The 17,874-nt window shown below is 35.3% G+C and overlaps 1 protein-coding gene across 11 annotated transcripts in view; it reads right to left on the minus strand.

Moving 5' to 3' along the window:
• TTN (titin) overlaps positions 1–17,874 on the minus strand; it is a 240,223-nt gene that overhangs the window by 91,006 nt on the left and 131,343 nt on the right. For all 11 annotated transcript variants that reach the window (XM_048953111.1, XM_048953110.1, XM_048953109.1 and 8 more), the window contains 23 exons: positions 17,349–17,423; positions 16,446–16,526; positions 14,875–14,979; positions 14,275–14,352; positions 13,836–13,889; positions 13,532–13,618; positions 9,669–9,719; positions 8,458–8,853; positions 7,996–8,271; positions 7,502–7,777; positions 7,213–7,352; positions 6,617–6,743; positions 6,265–6,528; positions 5,881–6,147; positions 5,494–5,757; positions 4,899–5,038; positions 4,649–4,775; positions 4,270–4,536; positions 3,907–4,173; positions 3,180–3,446; positions 2,950–3,089; positions 1,873–1,999; positions 988–1,130 (listed from right to left, as the gene is read on the minus strand). In XM_048953111.1, the coding sequence (XP_048809068.1) occupies positions 988–1,130; positions 1,873–1,999; positions 2,950–3,089; positions 3,180–3,446; positions 3,907–4,173; positions 4,270–4,536; positions 4,649–4,775; positions 4,899–5,038; positions 5,494–5,757; positions 5,881–6,147; positions 6,265–6,528; positions 6,617–6,743; positions 7,213–7,352; positions 7,502–7,777; positions 7,996–8,271; positions 8,458–8,853; positions 9,669–9,719; positions 13,532–13,618; positions 13,836–13,889; positions 14,275–14,352; positions 14,875–14,979; positions 16,446–16,526; positions 17,349–17,423 (4,019 nt within the window). The remainder of the gene's footprint in view (positions 1–987; positions 1,131–1,872; positions 2,000–2,949; positions 3,090–3,179; positions 3,447–3,906; positions 4,174–4,269; positions 4,537–4,648; positions 4,776–4,898; positions 5,039–5,493; positions 5,758–5,880; positions 6,148–6,264; positions 6,529–6,616; positions 6,744–7,212; positions 7,353–7,501; positions 7,778–7,995; positions 8,272–8,457; positions 8,854–9,668; positions 9,720–13,531; positions 13,619–13,835; positions 13,890–14,274; positions 14,353–14,874; positions 14,980–16,445; positions 16,527–17,348; positions 17,424–17,874) is intronic.

Genomic DNA, 17,874 nt, shown 5'->3' on the forward strand with positions numbered 1-17,874 from the left:
TTGTGCCTATCTGTTCATAAATATAGTAAATTGGATTGTCACTCCTCTGATAATTGTTTTCTTATCTTACTTCTATATGTTTTAATGATTTAGATTTCACTTAAGCAAATTTGGTAAAGCTCAGGAAGATCTATTTCCCAAAACTGAATACAATCTGTTAAAACTACATTTAAAAGTAAAAAATATATACTGAAGTATCATTAGGAGCATAACTACAGGTTCTGAAACTTTGCTACATTCTATGATCCCTTGAAGGTTTGTTTTGTCTGAGATTTACATCTCCATTTATATTCTCATTCCTTCTCATGTAGAAGAGCTAACACGTAAAAAAAAAAGTAGTCTTAAAACCAGTCATACCTATTTTATTTTATGCTTCCTACATTAATCTCCCCCCTCCATTAACTTTAAATGTTAAACTGGCTACATTCCAGACCGCTCAGATCTCAAAGTTAAGAGCCAGCACTTGATGAAGGGTTAAAAATAGTTAGTGAGAAGTGCTGGACAAGCAAATCTATTCAGAAAGTTATCTTGAGTGCCAGAACAAATGCCTGAAATGGAATTTGAATCCTCTTAATCCCCTTATATGCAGAATTGGACTGCAACTCAGCATTCAAGAAAAGAAACATTTCCTGAAAGCACCTTTCAAAACTCTCTCACAGTAGCTACAATTAACCAGAGGAAAAATAATTCATCATCCCTGCAACAGCATCTTGCACAGAATCAGGAACTAAAGTCTTAGCTTCCCTTTGTACAAAACATACTTGTAGTATTCCACATTCTCCTTCTTTTCCAGGTAAAATATTCCATTCTGAGTCAGTGAGAAGTTACCATTAATCACAACAGCAGTGCTGTGCCTTACTATCTCTACTAGCAGAAAGTAAATTAAAAAATACATGTATATATAAATAATAAATAAAAAAGTGGAAGAGAGGTGAAAGTGAAGAAGGACGAAGAAACACAAGGGAAAATAAAGTTTAGTCTCCCTACCTTATCACTGGGCTCCAGTTTCTTTCCTTGCAGGTACCACTCTACTGGGATTCCCTCGTAAGAGAGTTCACAATCAAAAGTTGCAGATTCCCCAGCTGTCACTGTTACATCCTTGAGAGGTCTCAGCAAGCCTATTACTCGAGCTTGGTAAGAAGACGACATCATTTTCAGATTAGTCACTTCTACCCAAGAGAGAACTGCTGCCCTTATGTACTAATCTCCATGGTGGCTTCCCTCAAGAGAGACAGACATTGCAGTGCCGCTCTTTTAATTCTCTAAATAGAAGGGGCCACCCTGGGTTTTTAGGGGAAGGGCTAGTGACCAAAAATTTCCTATTTGCAGAGCACGCTTCTTTAAATTGAACAAGGTCAGCAGGAAAGTTGCTGTGCATCTGTCTCTCTGCCAAGCCTTGCATGCCTCTTGCTAGATAAGGCATGTGTTTTCCAAAATAGCGAGGGCTAGGATTGGAGTAGGAAACAAGTGGTCTTCAACCATGTGGTCTGTCCCTGTCCATCACGATCTTAACCCTATCTCCAAATATCACTGTGATCCCATCTTCTCAGGTTAACGTGATATTTTAATGCTGCAAAGCCTGATGCTGTGATACTTTGATTTCATAACTACACGATGCCAGATCATGAAGAAGCATTCACAGCCATCTTTTTACTTTTTCTACACCTATATAAATAAACTATATCCAGTGTTATAATAACTAACTAAATATCAACATTCTTTAATTAAAGGATAAAAAGGGTAGCTTGAGCTACTTGTTCTAGAAATAATTGGCTTGGGTAGATTACAATATACAGATTTGTCCACTCATACTAAAAAAGTTTTGAGTACATAAAACATTCATACGTTCATAAGTGTTCCAAAGATACTTACGTTTCACTCGAAGGTGAGCACCAGATTTGGCATTTGCTGCTTGGAAATCTACTCCCCCAGCTTGATCTAAACGTACATTGTACAAGGTAAGAAAGTGCTTTTTGCCTTCCTCCTTGATTTCACAGTCCTTCAAAAAGAAAAGTGAAATAATTTTTTCCAGTATCTTGTTTGTGTTCCTCAGCAGATCAGCCCATACTTCTCCTCAGACCATGCATCTGTTATGTTCTCCTACACTCAGAAAACTCAGGCCCACTGCCCATAACATACTCCATAAATATTCATTCATAGTCTGCTCCCTTTTTTTTTCCTCCTTTCTAATGCAATCTGGAAAAAGTGCAAGAGGCAGTGTATTTATGAGGGTGGCATGTATGTGCTGGTGGATTAGCCAATACATTCATATGCAGACCAATCAGAAGGCCAGAGATAAATAGGAAATGGTAAGGTAAGCTTCCTTTGTGATCTGTTCTTGAGAAGGTTTCTTTCATCCAGACACTGATTTTCATGGAACTTTTGATCATTTTGATTATTCACATATGCACTGTAACATCAAACATTGCCAAATTATTTCCTGTCATGACTGTACTTATTTTTAAACTTCCAGATCTTACCAGTAAGGTGTTAATAATATTTAATTAAGCCATATACCATTTTAAATAATTTTTAGCTGTCATAGCAATAGTGAAGAGTATGAAAATGCGATCTACATCTATTTATAACAAACATAACTCAAAACAAACAAAAAAACCCACAGAATCTAAAGTATATATTTTCAAATGCTATCACATTTAACAGAACTTCATAAGGTCTCTGCATTTTGATTTTTAGGAACTGGCAATAGAGAGTGTATTTATGTAAAATCATTTATTATTTATCTATTTCATATGATATTTTGTACTGATTTCTATTACATTTTTAAAGTTATTACTGAAAATTACACTATTTTTACAACAGTTACCCTTACTGAAAGTGGAATGAATTTTCACTTAATTTCTGCAACCGTCTGCTTCTCCCTCACATTCCAGCTACATGTAAAATTGTTAAGTAACATATAAGAAAGAACCTAAAACATATGCTTACAGGTGATTCAGTCAGGGGTTCTCCTTTTAGCTTCCAATTGCCATGGACACCTTCCTCAGATATTTCAATATCAAAACGGGCAGTCTCTGTCTCAATCACCTCCACACTGTATAGTGGACGGATGATTTCAATATCTCTGTCTGGAGAGCGGAAAGAAAAAAAGAAAGATTGATTCTGTCAGTCTGTAGTGGATCCCAACAGACTACTTTGACATAGCAACCCAGCCCTACCTTCAATATTGAGGTTAGCAGAGGTTTGATCGGTACCACAATCACAAGTATACTGTCCAATGTCTTTCTTCAAAGCTTTCTTCAGTATAAGTATTCTCTTTTTACCATCAGCCTTAATAACAACATTCTTTGATGGAGTAATTGGTTTTCCATCCTTCATCCATTTCACTGGGGCATCTGCTTTGCTGATTTCACACTGTAAAATCACTTCATCTTTCTCTACAGCTGTGTAATCCTGAAGCTTCCCAGTGAAGTAAGGGTCTCCCTCTGCAAGTGAAAGGACAATAATTCTTACTGTAAATACATTTCCTGTTTATGCCTTCTAAGAGCAATAAAATATAGTCCTAATTATTATTGCATAGTTTCCTGCAAAAAGAGAAAACAAATATCTAAGAAGCATTTCAGTGTATTACTCGTATTGCTGACGAAATGATTTCGCTCTTTTTAGGAGCTTCAGAGCACCATATAAGTAGTATTTTATAGCTAATTTTGCCACACCTAGATGAAAGCTCAAAGTTATTTTAATCATCCCTTGTGAAGGGTAAATGAAGCCCAGTGGAAGACAAGCAAATTGTAAAACACCGTAGAATAGGTTTAGATAGAAAAAAAAAAAACACAAAAACCCAACCCTTGCCAAACCAAACATATTACAGGACCTTCTGATTTTTCATTAGGAAGACTCTTCTGATAATAATATATCATATAAAATTTTTTTGGGTATGCTTACCCAGAACAGTGAGTTTAGCTTCTGAGGATTTGCCCATAGCTTCCACTCTAATCTGAGAAGTATCATCAATAGTAAGATCTTTGATCGTGAGTGTATGAAATTTGCCATCATCTGTCATTGAAACCACTTTACTGGTATGTAACCGTTGGTCATTCTTGAACCAGATAACGGGGATATTTTCATGAGAGAGTTCCACTGTGAACACTGCAGTTTCTCGCTCCTTTTTTGTTACATCCTTGAGAGGAGTAATGAATTTCAGGCGAATACCTATGTCAATAAGATATTTCATTAGTAAAAATACTATGAATAAAAACAGTTCAAGAACAACTATGTCACAACTCTTTCCTATAAAGGCAAACAAACCTTCAATAATTAGCTTGGCACTTGTTCTTTTATCTTCAGCTTCAAACATATATTTAGCCTCATCATCAAATGCAACAGATTTAATAATCAGAGCATGCTTTGTCCCATCCGAAATTATTTCAAATCTTTCATCAGAAGTGATCTCTTGTGTTCCTTTTAACCAGCGGAAAGTCTTGGGCTCTCTGGACACTTCACATTCAAACTTGGCTTCATCCTTCTCAAAGACCTTCACATCACTTAGTGGAGTAATGAAGATGAGAGGCAATTCTGAAATCAAAGAAGAGTACTTTCAGTTCAGCAGTAATTTATATAGAAATTGCTACCGCTAGATTTGTTCTAGTGCCCTGAGATACACATTTTGACAAAGTGCAAGCCTTACCTTTCACTTTCAGATTGGCAGCACTTTTAGCATTAGCAGCTTGGAAAGACACTTCTCCAGTCATATCTAGTTTGCAGTTATGAAGGATGAGAATATGCTTCTTCCCATCTTCAATGATTTCACATTCCTGGTAATAAAGAAAAAAGAACCCCTGAAATATAGGTATTCCAAGAAACTACTCAGCAAACTTTATAATCAAATATGTTTTCCTAGCATAAATTATTGTCTGAGAATAAAGCAGCAGTCTCACAGGTGAAGGCGTTAGGGTCTCTCCCTTCAGTTTCCATATTGGGTGGACATCAGGCTCAGAAATCTCAATTTCAAAACGTGCTGTTTCACCAACAAATACTTCCACTCCATACAGCGGGCGCTCCACTTTAATTAAGCGAGCTGAAAGGAAAAAAAAGTTCACATTTTCTTACTTATTTTGTAACATAGCAAACGTAGGACTGAAAAGGATCTCAACTCTCTCCTTATCCCTTCTTTACAGAATTCAAATACTACTACTGATGTTACCTCTTTTTTAAAAATACAGTGTTGGGCTGTCTATAACATCTTTCTACAATATGTCTGAAAGTTTAGTTATTTTCAGCAAGAATATTTTTCTTCATAATTAAGTTAGATATGCTATATTTAATTAAGCTTTTTTTTTCCTGACTGTAAATGGACAGATGCAAAAATGAGAATCACTGTCTTTACAACAGCCATTTATATATATATTGTCTCTTCTTAATATACTTGGTAATTGTTAATTTATATATTTCAACTACATAACTATTATCTTCTATCAACTTTGTTTTACAAAGGCTTCAGTACGCTCCCTTAGCCAAGGTATGATGACTTACGCTCAATGCCAATGTTACAATTTGTCTTGTCCGTTTCACAGCTACACTCATAAACACCCTTGTCACCCTCTGCAGCCTTCTTGATTGTTAGGATACGGCGCAAGCCATCTGTTTTTATGGAAATTCTGCTTGAAGCAACTAGTTCTTCACCATCTTTGTACCATTTTACTGGGACATCTTTGCTAAGCTCACACTGCAGAGTAACATCATCTTTCTCCAGAGCACTGTAGTCTTGCAATCTCACAGTGAAGTATGGATCAGCCTCTACAAAAGGGATATTGAATACAAAACATTAAATTAGTGATACAAATGTATTATTTTGCCACTCTCTACTTAAAAACATTGCTTGTAGTTATGATATAGTGTATTTTATATTTAAGTAATTACCTAAGACTTTGAGGTTTGCTTGTGTGTTCATGTCCTTGACTACAGCTTTGATTTCAGAGATATCATCAAGTGTTACTTCTCTCATTTCTAGTTTATGAACTTTTCCTTCTGAAGAAATAAGAACAGTTCTGCTTGTATGGAGTCTCTTATCATTTTTGTACCATTTCACTGGCATGTCTTCATGAGAAAGCTCAAACTGAAAGTGAGCTGTTTCTCCTTCTTTCACTGTTTGATCCTGTAGAGGTGAGATGAACTTCAGCCTCACACCTGTAGGGTGAAAATAAAGCACGCATAAGTATCAACAGAAAAAAAAAAAGCTAATGTGATACTATACATGTGTTATATATACATAATTTTGTAACATTTTGTTCGTAAATTACTTGCCTTCAACAAACAGTCTTGCGGTGCTCTTCTTGCCTTCAACTTCAGCAGTGTATTCTCCTTCATCATCAAACTGAGAATCATTGATTACAAGAATATGTTTCTTTCCATCTGCAATGATGTCAAACTTTTCTCCAATCTTCAGTATATCAGTGCCTTTAGACCATATAACGTTGGCTTCTCTGGTAAGGACACATTCAAATCTTGCCTGGCGTTTCTCAGGGACAGTGACATCTTTTAGGGGAACAGCAAAGTCCAATTCAATTTCTAGAAACAAAACAGAACACATTATTTGTATCCGTGCTCAGAACTTCTGAAATGTTGATGTTGTGCTTCATTTCACAGCGCATTGTACCTTTCACCGTCAGGATAGCTGTAGTAACTGCATTAAGTGCTTGGTAAAGGACTTCACCAGCTTGCTCTAACTTGACCTTGTGCAAAGTTAGGAAGCGTTTTCCTCCTTCAGCTTTGATTTCACATGTCTGCAGGGATGACAGACTTTAGTAAATATTATGCAAATTCATTACTTTTAGACATTTTAAATAAAGAAATTCCACTAACATTTGATAACTGTAGAGTCAGAAAGACTGGAATTATTTCTCAAAAAATTAACTTACTAAAAAATGACAATTAAAAAAAAAGTGCATTTATTCAGCCTTCTACCCTTTTAAACATACTGTTCCCTGTGATGTACATAAATTATACCTATTATCATCTGAATAATATACCATTATCTTTTAAAAAAATAAGCAGTTCAAAAGATAGCCTTAGGGCATATAATCCTTACTTTGAGAACCACATTTTTTTAATCACCAAAATGTTTAGTCTTTCTACATTCTGGACTGAGTACGAGTGGCATGTCTGCAAAAATTTTATCATAAAAACTTAAGTGAACCTGCTCACAGTGTTTAATTTTAAGTAAGCTATGTTGTTATATTCAAGGATGCTTACAGGTGAAGGTCGCAGGATTTCACCTTTCAGCTTCCATTCACCAGGAATATCTTCTTCCGATATTTCTGTATCGAAGTTTGCTGTTTCTTTCTCGTAAACTGTAACATCCTCTAATGGCTTGAGAAGTTCAACTTCACGTTCTAGAATGCACAAATTAGCAGATATGTAATTAGATCAAGTTTTGATAAAGCTTTACAAGAACTCAAACTACCATTTTTATTTTTGTTTAGAGATTTTGGAATTTTTAACATATAAGGTGATTAAACACTGAAAATAAGAAAATCCTTACCACCAAGAGTCAGTTTAGCTGGGTATCTGCGACCTTCAATTTCTACTGAATATTCTCCAATATCAGCAGGGCCAGCATTCTTAATTTTCAGGAAAATTTTGTTTCCTTCTTTCAAGATTTCTGTCTTGTCAGTTGGTTCAGCAGGAATTTCCTCATCGCCTTTAAACCATTTAATGTTTGGTGTATCCTTGACAATGTCACAGGTAAAAGTAGCTGTTCCTTTTGGCTTTACGTGCTGGTCTCTTATAGGTTTTACTAGCCAGTCTCTTATCACTTCTGCATTACAAGAAGTTGCACAGAAAAATAGGTTATAAGACTTTTAAAATAAATAGATGAATCATAAACAGAAGAAAGAGGACTTAGAGATTTTATATTACAGCAAGCATTTAATAGCTGCAGAAGTGCTACCTATAAGTTTATATTGCAATGCTATGGGTGAAATACTGATTTTAAAAGAGCCATAGAGAAAAGAGAAGATTATTTTGATTGCTTACCTACTACCTTAACACAAGATGAGCATGAGAGTTCAGTATCTTCCACGGTAACAGTGTAGGTGCCAGCATCAGAATCATCTGAATCAGTGATGGTGAGGGAATGTGACAAACCAATAATACCCAGAGCAAATTTCCCAGGCTTGTCTTTGATGATCTTCCCATCCCTTCTCCAGACCACACTTCTTTCTTTATTAAGCTCACAGGTCAAGTACAGTGGCTGGCCTTTAATCACAGTGACTTCTTCTTCAAGTGTTTTCACAAATCGTACCGGGAGTTCTGAGGGAAACACATTATTTTGATTTCTCTCATTTCTCTCATTCTCTCATGATGAAGAATACCTTACGTGCTAAATCAAACTTTGTAGTTATTGATGAAAACTAAAATATGTATTTATCACTGTAAATTCATAAGCTTTAGTAGGAGTTAGCCTTTAAATTACTGACAGATCTGAAGTGGGATTACCTTCAACAATGAGTTTGGCAGTAGAGGTCTTCTCTTTGTTCCCTAGTCGTAGTACACAAGTATATTCACCAGCATCTGACAGCTGGACATCAATGATATGCAGTTTCCTATCTTTGCCATCAGCAATAAACTTGTGCTTTGGGCTCTCTCGGATGTTACTTCCATCTTTCATCCAGCTGGTAATTGCAGTGGATGGTGAAATAAGGACTTCAAAGATTGCAGAAGACCCAACAGATTCTGCTTCTTTCAGCACTATATCTTTCATCTCCTTGACAAACTTCAGTGGCACAGCCTTGAGTTGATAAGTGAATGGAGGTTCTTCAGGAGGTTTTTCACCACCGCTACCTGGCCTGAGTTTCCTCCTTTCTGCATCTGCTGGTGAAGGTGTCTTCTTGGCTGTAATTCAGAATCAGAAACAAATTCTTTGTTTTATTTTACTTTTCTTATAAGTTTTCTGCAATTCCAAACTGGAACTGGTTTCTGATCCACTTGCTTCAATCATGCATTGCATAGTATTGCAGAACCCTATAGACTTAATGGAATTTCAATAGAGCCAGTAACTAGTGTTAAATTTTTGAGTTAATATCAGATGAACTGAAAAAAGTGTGACTGTACTAGTTACAAGATCACAAAATCTCATCTATTCAAACCAAAACATGGAATAACAGAATCATGAATTTATCTATAGAATTTGAAGGCAGATATTTTGAGATAAATTGGGCGTAAACTTCAGAATAATCTGATTTGCAGAGAATCAAAGGTGTTTAAGTAGCTCTTCCTCCATCTCCTCTTTGCTTCCAACAGACTAGTTGTGCCCTGAAAGTAGAGGCATAGCCTTGCTCGCTTGATATAGTTTTGTTGGAAGGCTGTATAATCTCTAACTACATTCATACAATAGTCAAGTTTGGTTCTGTCTAATGTTCTGGTAACGTCCAGCTATTGAGTAAAAGCATGCAGGTTAACTGACATTATCAATGGCTGAATCAACAAAAAATTTAAAGACATTTTCATCGAAAGTATGCCTATTAACTACTGTTGCTCAGGCAAAAACAACAGATCTTCCAACACACTATAAACAATCTTTTCTGGGTAGTCTAATTTAGAAGATTGCTGAATAGTGATTTTTTTTTTTTTTCTCAAAGCATTATTTATAATTTGAGTTCAGGATTGTAAAACAATAGCAATCATAGCCATCTAGTAATCATTCTTACCTTTGACTGGGCTGATACCCTTTGGAGTTTCTTCTTTTGTTGGCTTGGCCTCTGAAGAAGAACAGCAATATTATTAGGAATGGAGTTAAATAAACATGCATATTAAATTAAGATAAATTTATTTTACAAATAATATTTTCTCCTTCCTTTGTTATGAACACATGGAAGGGAAATACATGGACATATATATTTATATAGCTTATCCTGTCTCTATCTGAATGAAAGCTCAGTATCTTTGAGGATGGGAAAGATATATTCAGCACTGGAGACCGAAAGGCAGCTTAGGAGCTCCGAATGCCTCAATTTATTGTCTTGTAAAATTCTGCCATTCCCTAACACTTCACTTGCAATTAGGATCTTGATCAGTACCAACTTGTCAATCAAAACAGTTGAAGTACCTGTTACAAATTATGTGTTATTTGAGAAAAAGCACACACACTTACTAAATGGAGACAACAAAAATAGGTTGTATAAATTAAATACATTTCAGGACAATGTGATATTCTCAGAACTGAGGGATGTTCCATAAGTTGTCCAATTTGTGATGACCCATCTACAATGTCTGAAAACATTTGCCACAATATGCTGCTTCTTATCATGATTTGTGAAACAAAATGTAGTGTATGCTTTTAATGTCAGAATGATATGAATGAAATGCAGGATAGATTTTATTGCAGTAGATGGAAAAATGAATGCTAGAAAAAATGTGCAAGTATTTTTGAGATGACAATGGCACGCAACATGATTTATACAGTCTTACAAAAGCGTGATGTTCAGACAGTGAACATAAACAGCACAGAGATACGTACACACAAGTAAGACAAACATGCAAAGAGTGGCTGAATGCCAATAGAGTGGATGGAAATGTGAATGGTGTTAACGAACAAACACTGCAATGGCAAATGGTACTTTCTCTTGAAGCAAATAGTACAAGCACTTTGTGGAAGAATTTGGCAGTAGTCTTCCTCACCTCGCTTTGCATGAGGCTTAGCAGGAACATCCAGAACTTGATGTGATTCACCAGATGCATCCAAATTCCTGTCACCACTCAAAAGGCTACTGGCCTGCTCAATCACATGAGCAGGTTCTGATTTCCAGTACTCCTTCCCTCCTTCCACTTTCTTGGGAGTGATTATCTTACCTATGCTGGAGGAGTAAGTGATTTCTTTGCTTTCAGGGATTCCTTTACCTGATGTCATTCTGCCTGGAAGCATTTCCTTCTCTTTTTCCTTAGTAACAGATGTGCTTTTTCCAAAGTCATTTTCAGATGCTGTTTTTTCATCTGATATACCTTCTATCTCTTGAAGCGCTCCTCCAGTAAGCTTCACTTCTTCTACAGTCAGAGGAGCTTTCTTTTCTTCAGTTTTAATTTTGCTGCTTTTGACATCCGGAGCTTTTTCACTTTCATATGGAGTGGTATGAAGCTTTTGAAATAATTTTTTGTCTTGATTCCTTGGTGGCTGAATAGGAGCTTTCTTTGCTGACTCATTTCTGTTAGCTATTTCATCTCCAACTCCCTTTTCACGTTCTCCTATGGAAACTTCTCTTTCCATTCCTTCACCTATAATCTCTGTATCAAATTCTTGTTTTCCCATGGGCAGCTCTTCAGGGGCATTTGATTGTCTAAATTTGTCTTTTTTTAAGGGGCTGCTGAAAATAGTTTTGTCTTTCTTCTCTGATATAATCCTTCTGCCTGGTTTTTTATCACTTAGTAGTGCTTTCTCAGTCAACAGTGATTCTAAACCCTCCTCATAATGAAGTTCAATGGGTTCTTCCTCTGCAGAATATTTTTCACCTGTTTTCATGTCCACTACTTGTGGATAAAGAACATACTGTTCAAAGTCTCTGTGAGCTTTTACTCTAGAGACTACATTTTCTTCATTGAGGTGTTCTAGGTCTTCTTTCAGTGCTGGTTCAGTAGTCTCATCAGACAGTTCTAAGGGATGTAGATTCAATGATGTAAAATTCCTTTTCTCATCATTCTCATGATCTTGAACAATTTCCATTTTCTTTGCTTCTTTATTAAGAATCTTATACATAGGAATTTCAGCTACTGTCGTACCAGATTTCTTTACCTGTTGAGCATTCTTCTGCATACCACGGTCCTTCACGGATTCTCCAGGGGTAATTTCTGATTTCTCTAGAGTAAATTCTCCTCTCTTTTCTTCACTGGTAAGCAGAGGATTACCAGATATTTCTGCTTGTGTGACAGTTTTCACAAATGAGGTTTTATCCTTAATGGGAGGTTCCTCATGTTGCAAACTTACGTTCGATTTTCTCTCTGTTCTTACAAATCTCTTCTTGTCTCTGGGATCAAAAGGCCCCCTGGGTATAAGACTAGGTACATAAGTTGATTTGTTTTCCCCTCCTTTTTCATATGCAGGAATCTCTCTTTCCTGAAGAAGCCTAGACTTGTCAGAGACTCTCTCTATATCACCTTCCTCATGAACAGCCAGTTTAGCTTCATCCCTCTTTTCTTCTCTGCAAACAGTTTCCTCGTGTTCAGATGATACACAGATCAATTGCAATTCCTCATCAACTAGTAGTGGTTCATTCTTTTCATAAGTAACGTGACCCATTGCAACTTCTTTTGTCTCACCTGTAGGGGTAGGAGTCCTTGAAATTAAATGAGTCATTTCTAGCTCCTCTCCTTCAGGAGGCAGCACAAAATATTTAAGAATTACTTGCTCCTGCTCACATCGTTCTGATTTTAATAATCCACCAGCAGTTTCCAGCAAAGTTTTTAACTCAAATGGCTCTACCATCTGAACGTCCAGAACTGTCTCTTTAGGACTTACTCTCTCTTTTATATGTGCATGTTTCTTCTTTAACACAATTGACTCAGTCTTGTCTTCTTCCACTGGAGGCATTTTACCTTTATGCTTTAGTAAAGATGGTGCATCAGGTTTTTCTGCAGCTACAAAGATTTCACAGGTAATTTAGAGAGTTAAAATCCAAAAGAACAAGCATCAAGAACAACACATTTTAAGACAAAATTTCCAGCTATACCTGAAATAAAGTGAACATAGAACAATTTTTCTTCACACAACAGACTGTACAACAAAAGACAAAACGAAACAAAAAAAGATAAGAATGATACATAAAAACAGCACAGATGGCAACATGTCACGGTACAGAGCATCATCCCAGTAGTTTACCAGTCCATATTCAATCCAGATTGAAAGCAGCAGAAAGTAATGGTTCGAGGACAATGGTTTAGGACCCCGTTACCTACATAAAATGGATAGCAGTGCCACTATGTCATCTAATCAAAGGCTGACCAGCATCTACTTCAGATCTACTGATGGACTTCAGACTTAGAATGCTTTGAGGAGGAGAACGAATGATTTGTTCATAGTGGGGTAAGACTTAGAGCCCTAAGCATATCATATTAAGCTATCAATACACTGGTTCTTCAACACTGCTGCCACTTTCCCTTGGGATTTCAATAACAAAGTATTGTTATTGAAAGCAGAAGATCAAATAATGCAGGAATTATTTAGAAATGTGTGTAATCATCCATTTACAACACAGAAGATTCAAGATGCAGTTCACAAGACATACATCAGAACATAAACAACATGAATAAACAGAATACACAAACTTCGTAGTAGGAAAAAAATCCAAGCATACATTTCACAATCCAGAAATAATAGTACAGATTCATCTCCGTGGAATTCCACAGAGATAAGCTTCACATCAGGTGGCAGTATCAAGGATATCAGGATCCTGGAACAGGATCTAAAATTACCTGGTAATGAATGAGTTATACGATTGTACAGCTGTTAATTGTCTTTATCTTTCACGTATTTAGGTATCTATAGAGAAAAACCCTATAAGTAGCATAGAACTGTCATAAATACCTGCTTTCTTTCCAACAACAGGAGTTGTCACTGGTGCAGTAGTAACAGCTGGTGCTGGTTCTGCTGCTGGTTTTGGAGATTTTAAAGCTGTAGGAAAAAAAAATTATAAAGGAGTTCTCATTTATTTATTTCAATGAATACTTTGGTTTTAAGCATAATATTCTCTAAGATGCTCTGCAGAGTGTATGTCTTTATAGTACTATAGGTGACATGTATTTTTAATGTCATTTCAAGGAAAAAAACTCTAAATGAAAAAGATGTACAAGTAAGGTTGCACTGGTATTCATGGCTAAAGAAGTCTTACCTACGGCAGGTTTAGGTTCAGGGCCAGGAACTGAGATAGCTGCCTGCTTAGGTTCTGGTATTCGAAACACAACAATTACAAACAGGTTAATTTACATAATTTCTAATCTCATTGGACATAAAATTTCCAAGCAACAATACAGACAGAGTTAATGGAGGACAGACCTAACTGTTTTCAACAAATTTTGCCAGCAAGCAAGAAATTTACTGGAGATGAGCTCTTTAAAAGCAAGATAAAATAGAAAAAAAAAGATAAATTTTTCAAGCACTGAAGAATCAAAGACAAAAAGAAATCCTGAAGAATGCAAAGTAGTTAACACGTATACAATTGTCATGGACAGAAGGGATGGCAACAATGCATTCATTTAATTCAGCGCGAAATGCAGCAATTAATAAAATTTAGATGCTGCAATAAAGAAAATAGCATCACACATATGTACCTTTTGGTGGTTCAGGAACAAGTTTCTCCTCCTTTTTAATGACAGGTATCTCAGTTTTCTTCTTGGGAACTTCTGAGACTTTAAAACATTATTTTGTAAGATATACTGCAACACCTTGGATCTCTAAATACCTCACTCTCCAATATAATTAAAAGTCTTCACTCTTTTCAGACTTAAAACCTAATGTCTCAAACTGTTGAAGAACATGTATTTTTAAGGCTAGGATTTGAACAAATTAGAAGCAGTAAAATGGACAAAAGGACACATATTTGCAAGACCTTGACTGAAAGAATATTTGGATTAACCATTTTACTGCAATTTTTAAAATCAGTCTTACAGTATACTTGTAAATTTCTCTTCTACACTTAGATTGACAAGTCAGATTACACACTGTAGAATTCAGATCCCAACGTGCATGCCAAATTTGGTGGTGCTTCCCAGCAAAACTCTGATTCACAGAATTACATTTATGAAGCTCATCTATTCAAATCTGAATTTTAAAATTGAGAGAATTTTGGAACTCTGAGTTGCAGAGAATATTTTTTAAATTTTCTGTTGTTTTTCTTTTCCACAAAAGTAGATTTGAATGTAAGCTAGTACCTTCAGGTTTCTTAATTTTTTCTACTGGTGTAGGTACTGGTTTAACTTCAGGTTTAGGTTCTTTCTCTGGTTTAGGTTCTTCCTCTTCTGGTTTCTTTCTAAGAACTTTAAAAGAAAAGTAATTTCAGTTTTTAAAGCACAGGTAAACAAATGAATAAGATAGATAGTGAGCAAGACAGAAGCCTAAAAACATACAATCAATGAAGAAATAGGCATATGAAATACACAGTAAAATACTATTCTGAAAGCATTTTAAAAGTAATCTAGAGCAAAAAGATGTTTTAAGATCACTCTCTTTTAGTAGAAAGATGTTAACTCTCTATGACAGAACACGATTTCTTATCATAGAACTTTCATGGAAAAGATATTATGGGTAGGTATTTCAGGAGAATAATGGAAGATAAAATATATTTTAAAATAATATTATCTATTTACACAGTATTCATCAAGCATGTTAGTTAACAACAGCTTTTCATGTCAAGCTATTTTTAATCTACAAATATCCAGTATGAAATTCAAAATGTCCTACTAGATTAAATAACATCACTGCAGTTTCCTAGTGCTTTCTTCTCAGCACATTTTAGGAACTGTTCTTAATGTATCTTTGCATCTGTGGTGAGTGAATATTGGATTAATTCTATGAGGGTTTAGTTAGCAGATAAATGTCCATATACAACATTTGAACGACGTCTGTCAGTCTCGTATTTTCTTCTGAGAGAAAAATTTCATCTATTACAATTTAAAGATCAATTACCACATAATTATGCATTAATACCTTCAGTTATAGGTGATTTTCAGGGACAAAATGAAGGATTCTGGATTAAATATCTACTGACTTCCATCAGAGAAGAAAACAATAATTTTCAATTGTTGTATTTGGAGAGCTCTAATTTATATCTTGTCTGGATTACATTTTAGTTATTTTTGTCCTGTCAGATATGCATTTTGACTATCTAATGAGATTCATCTGAAAAACTGAACATCTGTGGAATTGGATTGTCTAAAATTTGAAGGGCACAAATGATCATTCAGTATTTCAAAGAGCCTGGGTATTACTACTTCTTTTTTAAGCTTTGAGCACAAAGTAATCTGAAAGGCTCAAGACTTTGCAGGAAAGGAGAATTATATCCAATAGTGCCACTGGATCTTGAGAGCAGTGCAGTAATTCCAAGAAAACCATAAAAGAGAATGTCACGTGTGATTTTTAATAAAATCTACAGTATCACAGGAAAATATATAGGTGTCCATGAACTGAAGACACTGAAAAATTGAGTTTTTGTATAGGTTTTGTAGACAATAGAAAACAGAAGAGAGTTACAACAGTGAACCAGATTTTCAGCATTCTCCTCTGTTTTCAGCACAGATCCTTTGGACTTAACTAATTTTTGCTATGCCCTTGCTTTATCTCTTCAGTTATAAACTCTTTCCACGATAAAATTTCCACGATAAACACCCATCAGGTAGTACACTACTCATGTAATTTTCCACACCACATAAGGCGACATTACTTAGGAGAACACACTGAACAATGTTAGTATGCTGGGGTTTTATGCCACTATAAGTTACTGTACCTCTTTTCAAAACAACTTCTTCTTTCGGTGGAGGGGTAACTTCAGGAATTATTCTACGAGGTTTCTTTACAAGTCCAGGAACTTAGAAGAATATTATTCCAGATTTTATTATAGGTTCATACCAGTAGGAAGAGCTAATTAACAATTAACATCTTCAAACACACAAATAAAGTGCTGGTACACTATTGAACATTCAAAGCAAATAATTGCTGAGGTTGAAGTCAGTATTTTCAATCAACCTCCCATTACCATTTGTTCAGTGGTCTTAAAGGCCTATCAACAAGAGTAAATTTTCATGCAAAATAACAAAAGTGAAGTATGAACTAAGAAAACTATAAGAGTTATGTATTCAAAGAGAGTTATCATATTTACGTTTTAACTCTTTCATTACCTTCACCTGTACTATGATATTCATAGTTTAATCTCTAAGAAGCATCAAGATATTTATATGGTGTTGCTTAGAACACTAGTACATATGAAGAATGCAAAGGAGTACTTGTAAAGTGTCTTGCTCAATTTATCTTTCATAAGCCAATTCTGGAAGTGTCTTTTCACGAAATAAAGTTACATGTCAGACAAACAATAAGTATGGATGCACAATGCTATATACACTTAAACAGCATATTATTATTTCTCTGTAAGCAGAGAGCTGGAATAAACACAAATGACAAAACTTTCTTACTCTTCCGTTATTATCTTTTTTACATCTCATAAATTGTAAAATGGGAATTTAATGAGGACATGGACTATATCTATTCAAGACTAGAGTCTATTCTTGAAGTACAGTCTAATAAAGGCACCACTTGATATTTCTGAGCAAATTAAAGAAGAATATACTGAAAGGTGTAAGTCTTGGTTCAAAAGATGCCTCAGAGAATAAAGACATTTTTATTAGGTAGGTACCTTTAGCAGGTGGGGGTTCCAATTGTGGAGCCTCAACAGGTTTTGCTGTCACAACTTTCTTCTTTGCTTCAGGAGCTTTAAAGAAAATTATTTGAATTTTATCATATATATAATCTGATTCCAAAAAGAAGTTTCTCACAAATACATATAGCTGGTTAATACAAGTGACATTGTAGAAAGACAAGGGCTACAGAGGTAAGATTCTGGTTGATTAACTATTTAGAAGAAGTCGGATGAAATGAAGCAGAGTTGATTTGAAACCAATGTTTACAAAGCAGAATCAGCAAATAACGGGTGAGGATTCTTGTCTTTTGTAAGAACATGTTAAAAGTAGAAGAATTATGTTAAGCATAAACAAACGTGTTAACTTTCTAAAGATACTCATAAATACATTCATTTATTCCAGAACTATTGAAAAGAATGCATGCAAACTGACTTGACATAATAATAGTAAAATATAGTAAGTAAAAAAATATTATTTACCCACAATACGCTGAAAATTCATAAAGATTTAGCATTAGCAAAA

This window comes from Lagopus muta, chromosome 8 (assembly GCF_023343835.1).
Source record: "Lagopus muta isolate bLagMut1 chromosome 8, bLagMut1 primary, whole genome shotgun sequence".
Classification (NCBI taxonomy): Eukaryota; Metazoa; Chordata; class Aves; order Galliformes; family Phasianidae; genus Lagopus; species Lagopus muta.